The sequence below is a fragment of the Gossypium hirsutum genome, chromosome A01 (assembly GCF_007990345.1).
Source record: "Gossypium hirsutum isolate 1008001.06 chromosome A01, Gossypium_hirsutum_v2.1, whole genome shotgun sequence".
In the NCBI taxonomy this organism is placed as follows: domain Eukaryota; kingdom Viridiplantae; phylum Streptophyta; class Magnoliopsida; order Malvales; family Malvaceae; genus Gossypium; species Gossypium hirsutum.
The window spans coordinates 2,064,326-2,082,043 of record NC_053424.1 but is presented as its reverse complement, the minus strand read 5'-3'; the positions used below and the strand labels follow the sequence as shown (position 1 = coordinate 2,082,043).

At 30.6% G+C, this 17,718-nt stretch overlaps 2 protein-coding genes across 6 annotated transcripts; one reads left to right on the top strand and one right to left on the bottom strand.

The window, feature by feature from the left end:
- The first annotated feature begins 8,191 nt into the window (after positions 1-8,191).
- LOC107938475 (pyruvate dehydrogenase E1 component subunit beta-2, mitochondrial) lies at positions 8,192-13,568 on the top strand. 4 transcript variants are annotated; one of them, XR_001694919.2, is made up of 16 exons: positions 8,192-8,365; positions 8,647-8,700; positions 8,790-8,864; positions 9,471-9,551; positions 9,666-9,692; positions 9,811-9,873; positions 9,986-10,072; positions 10,471-10,596; positions 10,793-10,926; positions 11,027-11,099; positions 11,239-11,304; positions 12,093-12,131; positions 12,217-12,341; positions 12,436-12,550; positions 12,658-12,764; positions 13,212-13,568. XR_001694919.2 is itself a non-coding variant. In XM_016871644.2 (15 exons), the coding sequence occupies exons 2-15, from the start codon at positions 8,677-8,679 to the stop codon at positions 12,709-12,711; spliced, it is 1,089 nt and encodes a 362-aa protein (XP_016727133.1). In that variant the 5' UTR covers positions 8,192-8,365; positions 8,647-8,676; the 3' UTR covers positions 12,712-12,765. The 4 variants fall into 4 exon arrangements, 1 of the variants encoding a protein (XP_016727133.1); XR_005930462.1 differs by having other exon boundaries at positions 8,217-8,365; positions 8,602-8,700; XR_001694920.2 differs by lacking the exon at positions 8,192-8,365 and adding an exon at positions 8,368-8,540.
- Positions 13,569-13,766: 198 nt separating this feature from the next.
- On the bottom strand, positions 13,767-17,508 carry LOC107938476 (leucine-rich repeat protein 1). Of its 2 annotated transcripts, XM_016871645.2 has the most exons (7): positions 17,120-17,508; positions 16,880-17,012; positions 15,574-15,645; positions 15,335-15,478; positions 14,799-14,870; positions 14,295-14,366; positions 13,767-13,990 (listed from the first exon to the last, which is right to left on the bottom strand). In XM_016871645.2, the coding sequence occupies exons 1-7, from the start codon at positions 17,202-17,204 to the stop codon at positions 13,915-13,917; spliced, it is 654 nt and encodes a 217-aa protein (XP_016727134.1). In that variant the 5' UTR covers positions 17,205-17,508; the 3' UTR covers positions 13,767-13,914. The 2 variants fall into 2 exon arrangements, with proteins under 2 accessions (XP_016727134.1, XP_016727135.1); XM_016871646.2 differs by lacking the exon at positions 14,799-14,870 and having other exon boundaries at positions 17,120-17,337.
- Positions 17,509-17,718: the final 210 nt, after the last annotated feature.

Genomic DNA, 17,718 nt, shown 5'->3' with positions numbered 1-17,718 from the left:
TTTGGTGCTTGTTTAAGCCCATATAAAGATTTAACAAGCTTACATACCTTATGCTCTTGTCCTGGAACAACAAATCCTTCCGGTTGCTCCATGTACACTTCCTCTTCCAATTCACCATTTAAAAATGCAGTTTTAACATCCATTTGGTGAACAACCAAATTATATATAGAGGTAAGTGATATTAATAGTCTAATTGTAGCAATTCTTGCTACTGGAGCATAGGTATCAAAGTAATCAATACCTTGTCTTTGTGTAAAACCTTTTGCTACCAACCTTGCTTTAAATTTATCAATAGTTCCATCGACCTTCATTTTCTTTTTGAAGATCCATTTACAACCTATTGGTTTGGAACCTGGTGGAAGATCAACTAAGATCCAAGTTTGATTTCCCTTTATTGAATCCATTTCATCATTTATTGCTTCTTTCCAAAAAGCAGAGTCTTGAGATTTCACTACTTCTTCAAATGTAATAGGATCAGATTCGGTATTATAACAATAAGGTATCTTATTGCATATACTTTCACCTTTTCCTTCTACAAGAAACATAATGAAATCTGGTCCAAAATCTTTGACCTTTTTAATCCTCTTACTTCTTCTTAATTCTTGACAAGATTCATCATTATTATCAATTTGTTTCAATGGAATCTCATTCTCATTTGAAGAATGAATCAATTGTTGTGGTTGTAATTGTCTTGATATAGAATTAAATCTATTTTCATCAAAAATAGCATCTCTTGATTCAATAACCGTATTAATTGAAATTGAATCATTTGGTTCAATTACTATGAACCTATATGCCTTGCTATTATGTGCATAACCTATAAATATGCATTCAATTCCTTTTTCACCTAACTTTTTATGTTTAGGTGTTGGAACTTTTACAATAGCTCTACAACCCCAAACCTTTAAATAATTAAGGTTTGGTTTCCTTTTCTTCCATTGTTCATAGGGGGTTATTTTAGTTTCCTTATTAGGAACTCTATTCAATATATGACAAGCTGTTAGAATAGTTTCTCCCCAAAAACCCTGTCCAAGACCTGAATATGATAACATTGAATTTACCATTTCAATCAAGACTCTATTTTTCCTTTTAGCTACACCATTTTGTTGTGGTGTGTAAGGGGCTGAAACTTGATGGACAATTCCAGTGAGTTCAAAATAACTTGGATTATAGTATTCTCCACCTCTATCTGATCTTAAGTACTTGATAAATGATTCACACTGAAGTTCAACTTCAGATTTATAAACTTTAAATTTATCAAGTGCTTCATCTTTTGAATGCAATAAATATACATAACAATATCTAGAACAATCATCAATAAAAGTAACAAAATATTTCTTTCCACCTAATGTAGGAGTATTATGCAAGTCACATAAATCACTATGTATCAAATCAAGCAATTTTGTTTTCCTTTTAACCTTAGGGAAAGGATTTCTTGTAATTTTAGTCAACATACAGGTATTGCATTTTTCAATATTATTATTAAAAACAGGAATTAAATCTAATTTATACATGTCATTCAATTTTCTATAATTCAAATGACCTAATCTATAATGCCACAAACAAAATGATTCAACCATATAAGCAGAAATAGTATTTTTATTCTTATTAATAATATTAAGTTTGAACATGCTTTCATACATATACCCTTTTCCCACAAAAATTCCTCCCTTAGACAAAATAAACTTATCTGCCTCAAAAACAAGTTTGAAAACAAACTTATTCAACAGACTTCCAGACACTAAATTTTTCCTAACTTCTGGTATATAATATACATCATTTAAGGTTAAAACCTTTCCAGAAGTGAATTGTAGTTCAACAGACCCTTTGCCTTTAATTGTTGCGGTGGAAGAATTTCCCATGTACAAGACATTGTCATTTTCACATTGTGTGAACTTTGTGAACATGCTTTTGTCTTTGCACACATGTTTGGTTGCTCCGGTATCAATCCACCATGTATTATCATCTTGTGCCATATTAATTTCAGATATCATTGCAACGAACTTTTCGTTATTATCAGCCTTAGAAGATGATTTCTTCTTTAAAAATTGACATTCATTCTTGAAATGTCCCGGCTTTCCACAATGATAGCATGAGCCCTTTTGTTTCTTTTTGAACTTAGGTGCTCTATCAGTCTGATTGAACTTTCTCTTGAATGGTTTAGTAGTCTGTACTTCCTCCGTAACATGTACTTTGGCATTTTCAGAATTTAGGTTCTGATCTTGTTTTCGATACTCTTCTTCAATACGAAGATGATTTGCCAAAGCCTCAAGAGATATTTCCTCTTTCTTATATTTTAGACTTCTTTTAAAGTCTTTCCAAGATGGAGGAAGTTTGTCTATTATGGAGGATACCACAATCATTTCATCCATTTTCATATCATATTGCTTAAATTGATTCAGCATCTTTTCAATATCACGAAATTGTTCCATAACAGAACGACCATCAACCATTTGATAATTATTGAAACGACTGACAAGAAATTTCTTACTTGTAACATCTTCGGTCATGTATCTTGCCTCCAATTTGTCCCATAATTCTTTAGCGGTGACGTCGTTTTGATAGGTGTCGAACAAACCATCAGATAAACCATTCAATATGTGGCCCATGCACATGTAATCAGCATTGTCCCATTTTTGTCTTTCTCGGGTTGCAGCAACAGATTCATTTTCATTCTCTTCAGGTCTTGGAGTATCCAAAACATAAGCAATCTTCAAAGTTGATAACAAAAAGTGCATCTTTTTCTGCCATCGTCGAAAATTGCCACCATCAAAACGATCAAGTTTAACAAAGTTGGAAGCCAACTCCCTTAGTGTTCCACTTTCATGTGTTGTGGTAGTCATCATGAAATATAACCTTAAAATTGTTAGTACAAAACTCCGGTAAGGAAAAAACTCGAACACACGATCGGAACTCGAAAAGAAAAAGAAGAAATAGGACAGGCTCCAAGGCGTGTATCAAGCCACTATCTTTAAGGTTATATTCGCCCCCACTTATCTTCAGTGTGCAAACGAGTTCCAAGCAAATTAACCTCGAGGATACAATGAAGCCAATGACTATTTGCATTTTGCACTGACGAGAATAGTCCACTATGCACTGAGTAATGTATAACAAAAACTCAATTTCTACAAAGGATTTCTGCAGCAATACTTTATAGAATAATCTAATAATATTAGAAAATGAAGGAAGAGAAGAAATAATATTAGAATTTGTTGATATGATTTCCAAATGAAATCCTATTCCTATTTATAGGAATTTTCATGTCTCTTCATAGAGACATCTTTCAATAGGTGTCTTTATGAATAAATAAATAATAATAATTATTCATTTAATTTTGTAACTATTCAAATAATATTTTTTGAATAGTTATAATTCTTTTTTTTAAAAAATCAAATGATATAACTTTTGACCAATGACCAAAAGTTTTATCTTTTGATTAATTACACCCATTCATTTATAGTTATTGGGATACTATAAATATTTGAAAATATTCCAACAATTGGGTGAAATAAAAAATAGTGAGGGACTTGTAAATAAATATTAATATTTGAATATTAAAGACGATATTGTCAGAAGGAGTAGTCATGAACCTCAAAAGGATTGGCTTTATGCATGGACTGTATGGCAGACATAGAAATACATTGATTCTATTAAAAAATATTAGTTATAATTATAATTGTTATATTTTTCTCGAGTTTCAAGATTAGGGTTAAAGTTTAGTGTTTAGAATTTGAGTTTATAAGGTTTAGGATATTGGATTTAGGAATTATATTTAAATAAAGTTATTAATATCTATTTATAAATAGGGGTGGAACGTAAGAGGAACTGGAGGCATAGTTCTTTGAATCAGACTGAGAACCAATTGAGATATCAGTAAAAAGAAAAGTATTAGACTGATTAACTCGAAAACTAATACGAACCGATTGAATCAGATAAAAAATCGATTAAACCAGACAGTTATTTACTTTTATATTTATGTTAGAATTCCTGAGTTTTTCCTTTCTTGCATGGTTCAGCTAACTACAAAAAAAGCAATATCATACGCTTATAAAAACAATAATAAAATAACAATGATAGATATATCAACTTCATGTTCGAAACACGTGGACTTTTACTTCATAATTGGTATGGACAGAACGAAAATCCTCACATCACATTATTGTACTATGATTTGGCTTAACATATAATAAATTCAAATTAAAAACAATAATATTAATACTTGAGTTAGCTTGATTTGACATTGTGCTACTTGTTCAGACATTTCGAGATGTTATTGTTCTATGAATTCATCAGGGTTTTTAACAGAATGGGGTGACAAAAAATTCCGACCGAAGACAATACGGGACTTATTAGAGTTCAACTGCTCAACACATATCATAATTACGTTTAATACAAGTGTTTCTGGTAAACTGAAGAGTTTGGCATGGTTTGACTTAATCTCGTGACCTAGGCATTGTTCCCCATTAGTTTAGGCACTCCAATGTATTCTCGTTCAGTGAACTTGTTAGAGCTCTTAACAAAATCAGGTCACAAAATCCTAATCAAAATTAATATAGAATTTGTTGAAAGATATATTATAATTACATTTAAAATATTTTATCTTGTATGATATTATTTTTTATATCATAATTATATTCAATACATTTTATAATTATATAAATATTAATATATATTTATAATTAAAATTCTCATATAATATTACACATTTAAATCAATTTTATAATTTTAGATTCAAATAATGTGTTCATATAAATGATTATATTTGTTGTCTAAAGTTGATGAAGAAACAGGTCATGCAAAAGAACAAGAGCAATGAAACAGAAAAAATCTTCACCAGATAATCATATCCATAAATTATGAAATATATTTATATTTTGTGACTCAAATTTGAGTTTTATTTTACGTAAATACGTAGATTATTATGTGTGAACTTTATTTAAATATATTTCGAATTTCAATTTGATTGTATTTTGTATCGGTTTTATTCTAATTATAATTATTTGGAAATATATTTTTTGTGATCGTATTGTGTTTGTAAAGAACTCCTTCAAAATGATTTTGACTTGAACAATAAGTATTATATCTATGAAATAAAATAACGTGATTATATTTTTTAAAAGTATTATGTGAAAGTAGCAACCTGAATTCATGCGATAATATTTTTGCCACATAGGATTTTGTAAATAACAGAATTTAATTTAACAACTATTGTTTGAGTTGAGAGTAAAATAATAATATTAATGACTTAAACGAACTTATTTATCCATTTACATATACGAGTGGGTTAGGGTAGAATTTGATCCTACATTAGATCAAGTCGAGCTTGTGCAATGTATATTATTGATATCATATGCATAAGCCTAACTCAAAACTGACCCAAATCGACCAAAAAACGAGAGGCGATATTGGTAATAAGATGAAGTTTCTCGGTGTGGTGGTAAAGAGGAGCCTTGGCTTCCAAAAATAGAAAAAAAAATTATTTTTAATACAATTGCACTATAGCTCTTTAAATTTTAATTTTGATTTTTTTAAAAATAAAAAAATTATAATTTAATCCTTCAAAGGATTATAAAATTTAACCTTAATACAATGATAAATTTATAATTTAACTCTCTAAAAAATTTATAATTCAAATTTTCTGCTCCATAAACATTGAACACATTATTTTTCGATTTATTTTGGTTTTGAAAATATTGATTTAGAATTTAATTTTGCTTTTTAGACCCAAATATGATTTTTGGACATTAGGCTTGGGTTGTCTCTTTTCCAATTTGGGCCATGTCCATTTATTTTGTTTGGTTTTTTTCATTTATTTTCATTTTTTGTTTCTTTCTATTCGTTTTGTTGATTTTTCTATCTTTATTTTCGGTTTATTTATTTTTTCAAAAAATGCCAAAATAAATTATTTAATATAAAAATATATCCTTTTAATATTTTAAATTGTTAAAAATTATTTATTTATTTACGTGACATACATGTGAATTGTAATGTGAATGTCACGTCAACAAAGTTACAAACGTTTATTGCTCAAGAGAGAAGTGTTAATATTGTGGGTGACATTAACTAAGTAAATCACATACGCGCTTGAAGAGAGTCAAACCGCCAACCTAAGGAATATAAGCCACATACTTGCAAATATGATACCACCCGAGCTACCATACTTATCATGTTGAAAAATATGGACATCACATATATAATAAAAATAATTACATGTTATTATTTACTATTATGATAGGTTAAAATTTTATTGGGCTTTAATTATTAAATAAAGTATGGGTCAAATATGTATAGATACTCTAGAGTAATTAAGTTCTAATCAAATTCTAATTAATGATGGGCTAATTAGGAATTAGGGCTAATATATTAAAGTTACAAATATTAGGGAGATGGTCCCGGATTACATACAAGATATCTTTTCTAATATCCCATCATTAGTGAAGGAAAGAAAGAAAGGAATTCATTAATTCAGGTACGCTTCCGCATCTAGTTTTATTTTTATTTTGTTCTTTATGATTTGACATGACAAGATATTGATTTATGATTTATTGAATTTTGTAATCTTAATTTATAATTCTAACATACCATTGTTGGGAGTTCGATTAATTACTTAATGGATGACAATTCAAAAAATTCTTTTAAAAAAACCAGTTTCTTTCAACAATAATTTTTAAAGATAGATCTGAAATATTAATCGAAAATCTCTATGAAAAATCAAAAGTCACATTCAAACTATGATTTTTTTTCTTTGAAAACCGTGCAATAAATTACGGCCCTCTTTGCTTAATTAAGGAAGAAACATTGGATCACTTAATGTTAGAGCTATCTAGTTTGGGGCTATTCGATTTGGTACAACATAGAGATATTTGAGACTGGGTGCATGGAGATTATATCACATTATTATTTGATTTTTTTATAATTTTTTAAAAGAATTTGGGTGAAAATACGATACAATTTTAGAATGTTACGTCAACACATTTTAATGGGATTCAAATTCTGGGATCAAATTGAAAAAGTTGTCAAATGCCTACAGCCATCATGGACAAAAAAAAGTCCAAAAACCAAATTGGAAAAAAATTTGCCGATAGATTAAATTATTTTATATTTTTAGGGTTAATATGCTATTTGGTACCTGAGTTTAACTTCAATATTCAATTTGGTACTTATATCTCAAATTGGTATCTAGGTTTGGTACCTGAATTTTTTTCAATTTGATACTTGAGTTTGTCTTTGTCCCATTTAAGTACCTGAATTTAACTTTAGTGCTTAATTTGATACTTGAGTTTGTTTTTGAAAAAAGTACAATGGAGGCCCTTGCACTAAAAAGCGCATTGCATTTTACCCCCTCTACTTAAAAAATAATCAATTTAGTCTCGATACATTAGATCAAAGAGCAAACTAGTCCTTTAGTTAAAAAGAAACTATCCATTTTTACGGTTAAAAACTAGTCCTTGTACGGCAACATAAGGTACACATGGTATGCTATGTAGAACTATCTAGTTATTACATGAGCCACGCCAATTTTTAACAATTGAAGTGAATGAAATTGTTAACTGAAAGGACCACTTTGCTCTTTGATTTAATATACAATGACTAATTTATTTTTTTAGTAAATGGGGCAAAATGCAAATTGACTCCTACTATAAGAGCCTCCATGATAGTTTTTACCATCTTTCTGCCCCAATCAAGTACCTACAAATTTTACTGGAGCACATGTTATGTTGATTGGTACGGGTAATTGTTAGAATTGAGTAACTCGAATCTTTATTAAAATAAAATAAAATAAAAGTAAAATCCATATAGAATTACACTTCTTTCAACCTTATTACACTTCATCTATTTGATCCTGATTAGAATAAGGTGTTTCAATCTTACTACACTATTATTAGAATATGGTTTTACAAGCCTATAAATATACAAAGTCTACTTCTCTTGTAATCATTTGAATTCGTCATAGTGAATTATCTTCTCCTCTGCCCGTGCTTTTTTCTCGAAAATGTTTCCATGTTCTTTATTTTTTATTCTCTTTTTTTGGCGATACATTATCATTATCGACGTTCTATTTTTCATAGTAATAAATTGAACATTTAAATGAATCTCAAGTACCAAATTAGGATAAAATTAAACTTAGGTACCAAATGTTATAATAACCTTTTTTTATAATACTTCTCTTTCACAAATTTAAATTAATATTTAGTTGAATTGGTGTCAGACGATTAGCTTAGTTGAGCTATCCTTGCTTGCCTACCAGTATCTAAAATTCCTTTCTATTTTTAGCCTTTTCTTGCCCATTAATTTCCCTTAAAAAAAATCAAAATCCCAAAATTCTATTTTCTTTATCATTATTGAAGGAAAAAAAAAAAGGAGGGTAGGTTCTTATTTTGTTTATTTCTTTGTTATGAATTAGATTTCTCATTTTTTTTAATAATTTCGTTTATTTTTTCTTGATCAATTTTATTTTCTTGATTCAAGCCTCTGATTTACACTGATCATAGTTAAACTTAAATAAGCCTTTTTATACTGATCATAGATGTAATTGAAATGTAATACTTGCTCTCTTTTTTATGCTTGTTTGATTTATATGAATCTGGGTTTGCTTTGCAGTTTTTGAAATCATTGAAAATCATGTTGTTTTTTCGGTGATTACAGAATTAGAAACCTAAATTGAAGAAGGAAAAGATGTTGGGAATTGTAAGGCAAAAGGTGATTTTTCTGGAAAACTCAGATGCTCTTATATATATAGGCTTTTTCTGTTTTTGGTCTAATTTTATGATTTGTTTCTCTTTATTCAGATGTTGGAACAGTCATTGAAGAAGATTCCACCCGCCGTGTCGGTGTTGAGAAGTTACTCATCTGCTGCAAAACAGGTTATTCTTTTTTTCTTTTTATATTTGGGTTTAGGGTTTAATGCTATTAGATATCAAATTGTGTAGTGCAAGTGTTAATCCAATGTTACATGCAACGTGGATCGGTCCGATTCGAGGAACGGAAACTAGAATGCACGTCGCTAGGGGTAGTCTTCTCCGTCTCAGTTAGTAGGGACGGAATACAATTTTTTTTTTAACTTATATAAAGTTTTTGTATATTATATAAATATATGATTCTAAATAATTAAATTCTGAAGTTCATGAATTATTTCTTTTACTCAATAAATTTATAATAAACTATAGGTTAACAGGAATATTAGTTTTACCAAATTGGATCGTTAGTGTTCCCTGATTAGGAATGTCTGTACCAATTTGAAAATCTCTAGGAAGATCGTGATTTCTGATAGATGTGTTTGCAAAAATGCATACACATATGCAAATATGGTTATACTTGTATGTATATTTGTTTATGCATGAAGTTTTCATTTTCTTGAACTTAAATTTTAAATGGATTTTGTGATTGTTAATCTTTGATGAAGGCAAGGCAAAGCTTTCAAGGAGTGTTATAATACATATACATGTACATATAATGACAATTATGTGCAGATGACTATAAGAGATGCATTAAACTCTGCTCTCGATGAGGAGATGTCAGCTGATTCGAAAGTCTTTTTGATGGGTGAAGAGGTGAGAAAATTTTAACACGGACTATTTTTTGATAATTCTAGCCATATTTTAATCTGTTCTTTTTGCTTTTATTCCTATTCTTATGTTTTTTATTTTGTTAATTATAAACGACAGGTCGGAGAATATCAGGGTGCATACAAGGTTGACATTTTTCTTGTGCAAGAATGAAGTTATTATTTCACCCTTTTAAAATAGAGGCCGGAGGAGCATTTTTTACATATGTCTAAAGATTGGCTTTTATTTCCATTTTCTTTTGTAGATAACCAAGGGGCTTCTCGATAAGTACGGACCCGAGAGGGTTCTTGATACTCCAATTACGGAGGTTATTTTTTTGCTGCCTTGCAAAACCTTCTTATACGTGCATGTATTGATGCCTTTTAGTTTCTTATCACATTTTTTTTCTCACCGCAGTTTTTTTTTATCTTGTTTCATAGGCTGGTTTTACCGGAGTTGCGGTTGGTGCTGCTTACTATGGTGTGAAGCCTGTTGTGGAGTTCATGACATTTAACTTCTCCATGCAGGTTCGAGAGTTCTGTCTTGTATCTCTGCTTATGTACACTTATATTAGTACTTTTTGTGCTACAATATGCATGTTGCGAAAAAAGATGATGAAGTTAACAATTAAAATACTGGTAAGTTTGTATGAATGAATCATTCATGTTTTGCCTCGAAGCCTAACATACTGGAGGAACATAAGTGGTTTACTAGAACTTGGATGTTCAAAAGAGCAAATGATTTGGATGTATAATTTTTTTATGCTAAAATTTACGAATATTGCAACATCGAATGTTCTGCTCAGAGGTGCACATTGCTCTTTTTAATATTAGTTAACAAATGATTTTGGTTTCTCTAAAATGTATTGTTATCGGATATTTTATTTGATGCATTGTTTTCTTTGATCTGTTGTCCATTATGGCAGGCAATTGACCACATTATTAACTCTGCCGCAAAGACAAATTACATGTCTTCTGGCCAGATATCCGTACCCATTGTTTTTAGAGGTCCTAATGGTGCTGCAGCCGGTGTCGGTGCCCAACACTCTCAGGTTCGATTTCTTAGTACTGTTACTCACACCCGTTATTTGGTTTATTTACATGCATCTACTTTCTTTTATTCCCCAAAGCCACCCGAGGTTAAAAATCAAGTTACGTTGTACTAAATGTTGTGATTATTGTTTAATTTGTTTGTTTCAATAGAGTAAGAAGTTTGATCGATTGTTTTGTATCTTGGTTACTTTTCAGTGTTATGCCGCATGGTACGCTTCTTGTCCTGGGTTGAAAGTGCTGGCACCGTACAGTTCCGAAGATGCTCGTGGACTTCTCAAAGCTGCTATTAGAGATCCTGACCCGGTTGTTTTCCTTGAGAATGAGTTGTTGTAAGTGAATTATTAAGCTAAGAGTCTTATGTATCGAGCCCTGATCTGCCTTCAATTAGAATGTTATCATCTAATGCTACTTCGACTTGTTCTGCTTCAGATACGGTGAATCCTTCCCTGTTTCTGATGAAGTTCTCGATTCCAGTTTTTGTCTTCCAATTGGAAAAGCTAAGGTACCCCTGAAATTTCTATCACAATGCCGTTATTATAACTATTTTCATCCATTTGCTTCCGTTGGTTCCGCTATAACTCGGATCTCATGAAGCCGCATTTTAATGCATTTACATTAGTTTTTAACTGCTACTTTAACAGATAGAGAGGAAAGGAAAGGATGTGACCATTGCAGCTTATTCAAAAATGGTGGGCTATGCTCTTAAGGTGCGTCTTGTATGCATGTATATGTGAATGCCCAATTATCATTCAAGATGCTTATAAGAGATAAAGGAATAATCTAAGGTAGAACTTACGTACAAGAAGATCAAGTTCATCATTAATGGCCACGGAAAGTGCTGTTGTGCCTTAGGTGGGAACTTCATTTATCTGGTGTTCTGCATGCCCCTATGTTGACTTAGATTATATTTTCATCATTGTTAAAAGTACCATGGAAACCACTCTATTAAGAGTGAAATTACATTTTCCCCTCTTTATTTAAAAAATAATCAAATTAGCCCCTATTCGTTAGATCAAAGAACAAACTGATCCTTCCTGTTAAAAATTTCATCCATTTTTGCTGCTAAAAATTGGTGTGGTTGACAAAATAATCAAATAGTTACATGTGGCGTGCTACATGTACCTCATGTTGACATATAAGGGCCAATTTTTAATAGTAGCAATGGATAAAATTTTTAACAAAATGATCCGTTTGCTCTTTTATTTAATATACAGTGACTAATTTACCTATTTTTTGAGTAGAGAAGGGAAAAATGCAATCCGGCTCTTAATACAAGGGCCTCCATGGTATTTTTACCTTTCGTCTGTTGGCTCAAGAACCAGTGAATATATGGTATGGTTTAGGTCAATTGAAGGAGTTAAAAGATTGCAAATGTTTGTTAATAGAACATTGAGTATCATGTTAGGACTGCATGTTTTACTTTCTGAGAATTTATATATAGTACTAATATTTTGGCTCTGTGGAGTTATAAACTAAGAGATTGTTCATCTTTCAGGCAGCCGAGACGCTTGAAAAGGATGGAATTGATGCTGAGGTAATAATTATACTTGAAGAAAGTGCAACTCCTTTCTAACTGATTCGACCATTCTGCTAATGACTATTTTTTGTTAAAAATACAGGTTATAAATTTACGTTCCATTAGGCCACTGGATAGATCCATGATCAATGCCTCGGTCAGGAAAACCAGCAGATTAGTAACAGTTGAAGAAGCTTTTCCACAGCACGGTGTCGGTGCTGAAATCTGGTTCGAGTTCTTTTTCTCTTAAAACCATTTAATTCCTGCTTCCCATATATATTCTGCCCCTTGCATATATTCACGCACTGTACTTGTCTCACAGCGCGTCTATTGTGGAGGAAAGTTTTGCATATCTCGATGCACCGGTTGAGAGAATCGCCGGAGCTGATGTTCCTATGCCATATGCAGCAAATCTCGAGAGAATGGCTGTGCCACAGGTGATATACCATTTCTCCCTATTCTCCTACAATTACAAGTACAAATACATATATATGTATATATACGCATGCAAACACATAATTTTATTCATCTATGAATCATGCAGGTCGAAGATATAGTCCGTGCTGCAAAGAGAACTTGCTATAGATCGGTATCGTAGGCTGCTGCTCCATAATCAAAACCAGTCCAGGCAGCTTTCTTTTCCTAATACATGTTAGTGCCAATGCATCAACTTATTTTAATGTCTTATGCCGAGGGCATAGTGCTTTTAACAATATATACTTATACATACACGGTAAAAGTACTATAGAGGCTCTTATACTAGAAATTAAGTTGCATTGTGCCCCTTCTACTCAAAAAATGAGTAAATTAGTCCCTGTATGTTATATCAAAAAGCAAACAGATCCTTTTGTTAAAAGTTCCATCTACTTCTACTATTAAAAACTAGTCAATGTACATTAACATGAGGTACACATAGCACATCACATTTAACTATACGGTTATTTTGTCAGCTATGCTAGTTTTTAACAGTATAAGTGGATGAAAATTTTAACAAAAAAAGTTCAATTTACTAGGATTAATTTATTCATTTTTCTAATAGAGAAGGTAAAATGCAATTTTATTTTTTGTGTATAGATATAATCAATGAATCTTTTTCAGGAATCAAGAGAGATTGATTCTCAACACTGTGGGGGGAGGAGCTGATTTCTCAAGCCAAGATTTATGTTTTGTAGCATAAGGTAGTAAAATTATAGAAGTAATTAAAATAATGTGAGAATAGATTGTAAAGCCAACATGAAAATTACCAAGTCTTGAAATAAGGTTTACAGTGCGAAAGGAACTAATGTTATAATGAGCTCATAAATGGCAAACTAACGGGCTCGGCTGGGTTCAGATTGGATTGTTTTGAATCTCCAGATATTGGTGTTCAATCTTATTTCGGGTTTAGATTATTTCATATTTAAATATTTTGGGGATTAAGATATATGGATTTCAGACTATTTCGATTTTTGACTATCAGATTTTTGTTCAAGTGGAAGGTTTTTTTTCTCAGTTTTCGATAACTTTTTAATGTATGTTGGATCGAGTGGTAGGAAATTCAATATTCTTTAAGAAAAAGTTTAAGTTCAAGTTTTGTAAATAAAAGGAAAAAAGTTGAAAAAGATTTACGTATCCCATTTAGGGTTCGTTTATCTGATACCGAAAGATCTTTAAAAAACTCCATTATGATATATATATATATATATGTTATACAACAAAAAGAGATACAATTAGTTTAGGGTTCTAAAGAAGTGCTATAACACAAACTTTTTCCATATATAAAGAGATAATATATATGTGAAATTTGGTTATATAAATTATATCATTTGCATCTTCCTGTATCATATCTCACAAATCCCATCAGCTCCGGTCCTTCCAGTCTTGAATTATTTTTAAAACTGCAATAAACAATAATCAAAGATGAAATCCCTATGGAATAATAATAGGGTTAATATGATGTTTAGTCCTTGAATTTGGCAATTTGATTTACTTTGGTATCTTATGTCTTTTTTGGGGTCAACTTTGATACCTGAACATAACAACTATATCCGTTCTTATCCCTAAATTTGGATTCCGTCAAACTTTTATATTTTTCAAGTTCAAGTATCAAAGTGGAATAGTTGACAAGTTCAAGGACTAAAGATTACATTAACCCAATAATAATTCAAAGCTTTCAAAGCCTGTAAAAATCACTTCAGTTACCTTTCCTCTGAAAACTTAGAGAAGGAACCTGTGGTGGGGATTGTACCACACAAGTCGTTGTTTGAGACATCACTGTTTCACACACCATAAATAGTAATTAAAACAACAATAATAACGGGGATAATTTCATAAGATGTCCCCGAAGACAATGACCGAGATTTTAAATTGGTCCCGAAAATGTTCAAAAGGAAATATAAATCACGAGGGGGAGCAAAGTTAAAAAGAAAAAAGAGGCTAAAAGGCTTAAATTGAATTAAAAATTTTCTTAGAAGGGCTGAAAACTGAAATTTCACTATTTTATATGTAAGTGTTTAAAATTTAATCAAACCAGGCCAGTATTTAAGCTAAGTTTAACGAAAAGGCCTGATTGAAATGATACTGATATTTTCAAGACTCAATTAAAAAACTTTAAAGTTTGAGGACCAATTTAAAATCAAAGTCATTGTTTGGGATGCCTAGTAGAATTAACCCATAATTAGTGTTTAGAGAAAGCTTAGGACTCACAAGATCTTTAAATTTGGGAGCTTGGTAAGTTGTCTGGGAATTCTTCCTGTCAGTCTATTACCATTCAATCGGCTGCATGAAATTAATACAAACATTAAAATCTTATAGAAATTTTAAAAGTTAATCCTTGAATTTGATTTTTTTTCAATTTAATCCTTAAAATTTTTGGTCCATAGTTTTGGAACTTAACAACTTTTCTTAATTTAGTTTTTAAACTTGAATTCCATTAAAGTATAATGTGAGACTCTCAGATATGTCATATCATCAACTAAAAATTATAAAAAATTTAAAATTAAAAAAAGGTATAATTTTATATTTAAAATTTTTTAGAAATGTAAAATAATCTTCAAATATTATATCATCACACTTTAACAGATTCCGAGTTTAGGGTTCAAAGTGAAAAAAAGCTGTCAAGTTTAGAGACTACCATGGACAAAAAAAAAAGAATCCAAGGATCAAAGTGAATAAAGTTATCAAGTTTAGGGACTAAATATTAATTTAACCCCTAAAAGATTAAGAGAGAAAAGTTTACATACAGGAAATTGAGATTGGAAAGCTTGGAAAGAGAAGCAGGAATAGATCCAGTAAGGTTATTATGGTAAAGATCCAAACTCACTAAGCTTTTTAACCCTCGAATTTCTTCTGGTATGGAACCCTCCAAGTTGTTCATATACAGCTCTCTGTATATACATTAGTCAATAAAATGACCAAATTAACCTTGTCATTATCATTAAATTTTAAAAAAGTCACTGAATAAAATCTTATATTTGCTTACAAATATTGAAGACGTTCAAGCTTTCCCAACTCAGGTACCAATCTGCCCTTCAATTTTGCATTTCCAAGATCTCTGCAAATGTTATTATTATTATTATTATTATTATTATTAGTGACAAAATCAATAAGAACATGCAAAAAAAAAAAAAAACAAAAGGTTATATTTTCATCACAGGGCAATTTATGGTTTTGGTCCCTCTACTTTGAAATCTAGTTATTGCAGTTTAATTTGGCATAATTTTGGTACATCTAATATCATTAATTAGTCAAAGTAACCAAGCTTATTTTGGTTAAAATGTTTATATGATTTTTTTAAAGCCATCCAACACTTAGGAAAAAAAATCTTACCCAGAGCGAAGCTAGAAAGTTTTTAATGGAGACCAAAATTAAATTGTAATTTTTACGATAATAAAAATGTAGTTTCACAATTTTAATAGTCTATATCTTTGTAAGTTTTAAAGGATTAAATTAAATTTTTATTATTTTTAGGGGACCAAAATATAATTTTATCTTTACTAATTTAAAATTTTAAAAATTTTAAAGAGTCTAAGTAGGGACTATGTAAAAAATAAAAATACTCCCAAAATATAATTGTTGTTTTTTTAAAACATATTGAATTTTCGATAATCTCATATTGCATCAACATTTTAATAGTTGGCATAGGCAGTGCCAGATAGGGGGCCTCTTTGTTAAATTGTATAATTACGACTTTAGTCCCTTTCAAATATTTAATATTCAATTTAATCCTTTTTAACCTCTTCGTTAAATAAAAATTGCTTTTTTTCACTACTCTCAAGTTATTTTAATACAAAATTTTTAGCTTGAGTCCCTAAAGGTTTTTGTTTTTGTTTTTAACTTTGTCACCCCTAGAAGATTCTTGGCATCAACCTTAACTATTTGAAAGGAATTAAATTATGTCAAATTAAAATACGAAAAACTAAATCCGTACTGTCAAAATCATTACATAAGAAAACATCATATATATATATATACATAAAATATCAAAAAAAATCTAAAATGAAACGGAAAAGGTGAAGTGATTTTTGTGTGTGTAATGGTAATGGTAGTTTACTAAATCCCTAACTTAAGCATAATAGAGGGACCAAAACCATAATTTAACCTTCATCATACTAATCCAAATCATCCAATGTTTACAAACTTTACACAAGCAAACATCATCTATTTACATAAAAACATAAGCAGTAAAAGAAAGCAACACACAAAAAGGTGAGGTGATTAGAATGTATGTATGTTATGCGTGTGTATATATGTATGTATGTATGTATGTATGTATGTAAGGTACTTACAGACGAGTAACACGATTATCAGCATCACAGGTAACATGAAACCAAGTACAAGGATCCACCAAGGTTGGATCCCAACTCTTGAGCACATTTTTAGGGTCTTTAACACTTCTCCTCAATGCATACAAAGCATCCCCTAATATTTCACCATTTTTATTCACACACCCAAAACTCATATCAACATTTCACCACCATAATATATATATGTATGTATAAACCCCAATGAACAGAAAATTTCATTACCTTCAACATTTGCAACTGTGGGTGCCAATGTGTTGAAAGAAACAGCAACAAAAACAAGAGCTTGAACTAGGTTATGCATTGCCATTATCAAAGTGGTTGATTCTTACTGGTTTTTGGAGACTATAATGGTGGTGCTATATATATGAAGAGGTGGGGGTGTTTTGGGTTAATTTGAAAATGGCCAAAGGTTTAGTGGTGTTGGGAAGAATTTATAGAGCCCATAAAAAGGAACCGATGAGTTTAGTGTAGTGTAGTGTAGTGTAGTGTAGGGTGAATAGTAGTAGGAAGGGAACCTTTCTTTAGTTTTTGAAACAAGGTGGGGGCTGTTTCACGTGGGGGCATCTTCTCTGTTGCCCTTGCACAATCCTCGATCCACCCATCACTAATTTGGCTTTCTTCTTTTTAATCCTTGTTAAAATTATCATCCAGGATATTATATTAAGAGTCCGATTGTATTTTTTTATTTAAAAATTTGATAAATTAATTTTTGTATGTTAAATCAAATAGTAAATTAGTATTTTTTGTTAAAAATTTCATCAATTTCTACGGTTAAAAATTGGTATAACTCACGAAATAACCAGATAGTTACACGTGAAATG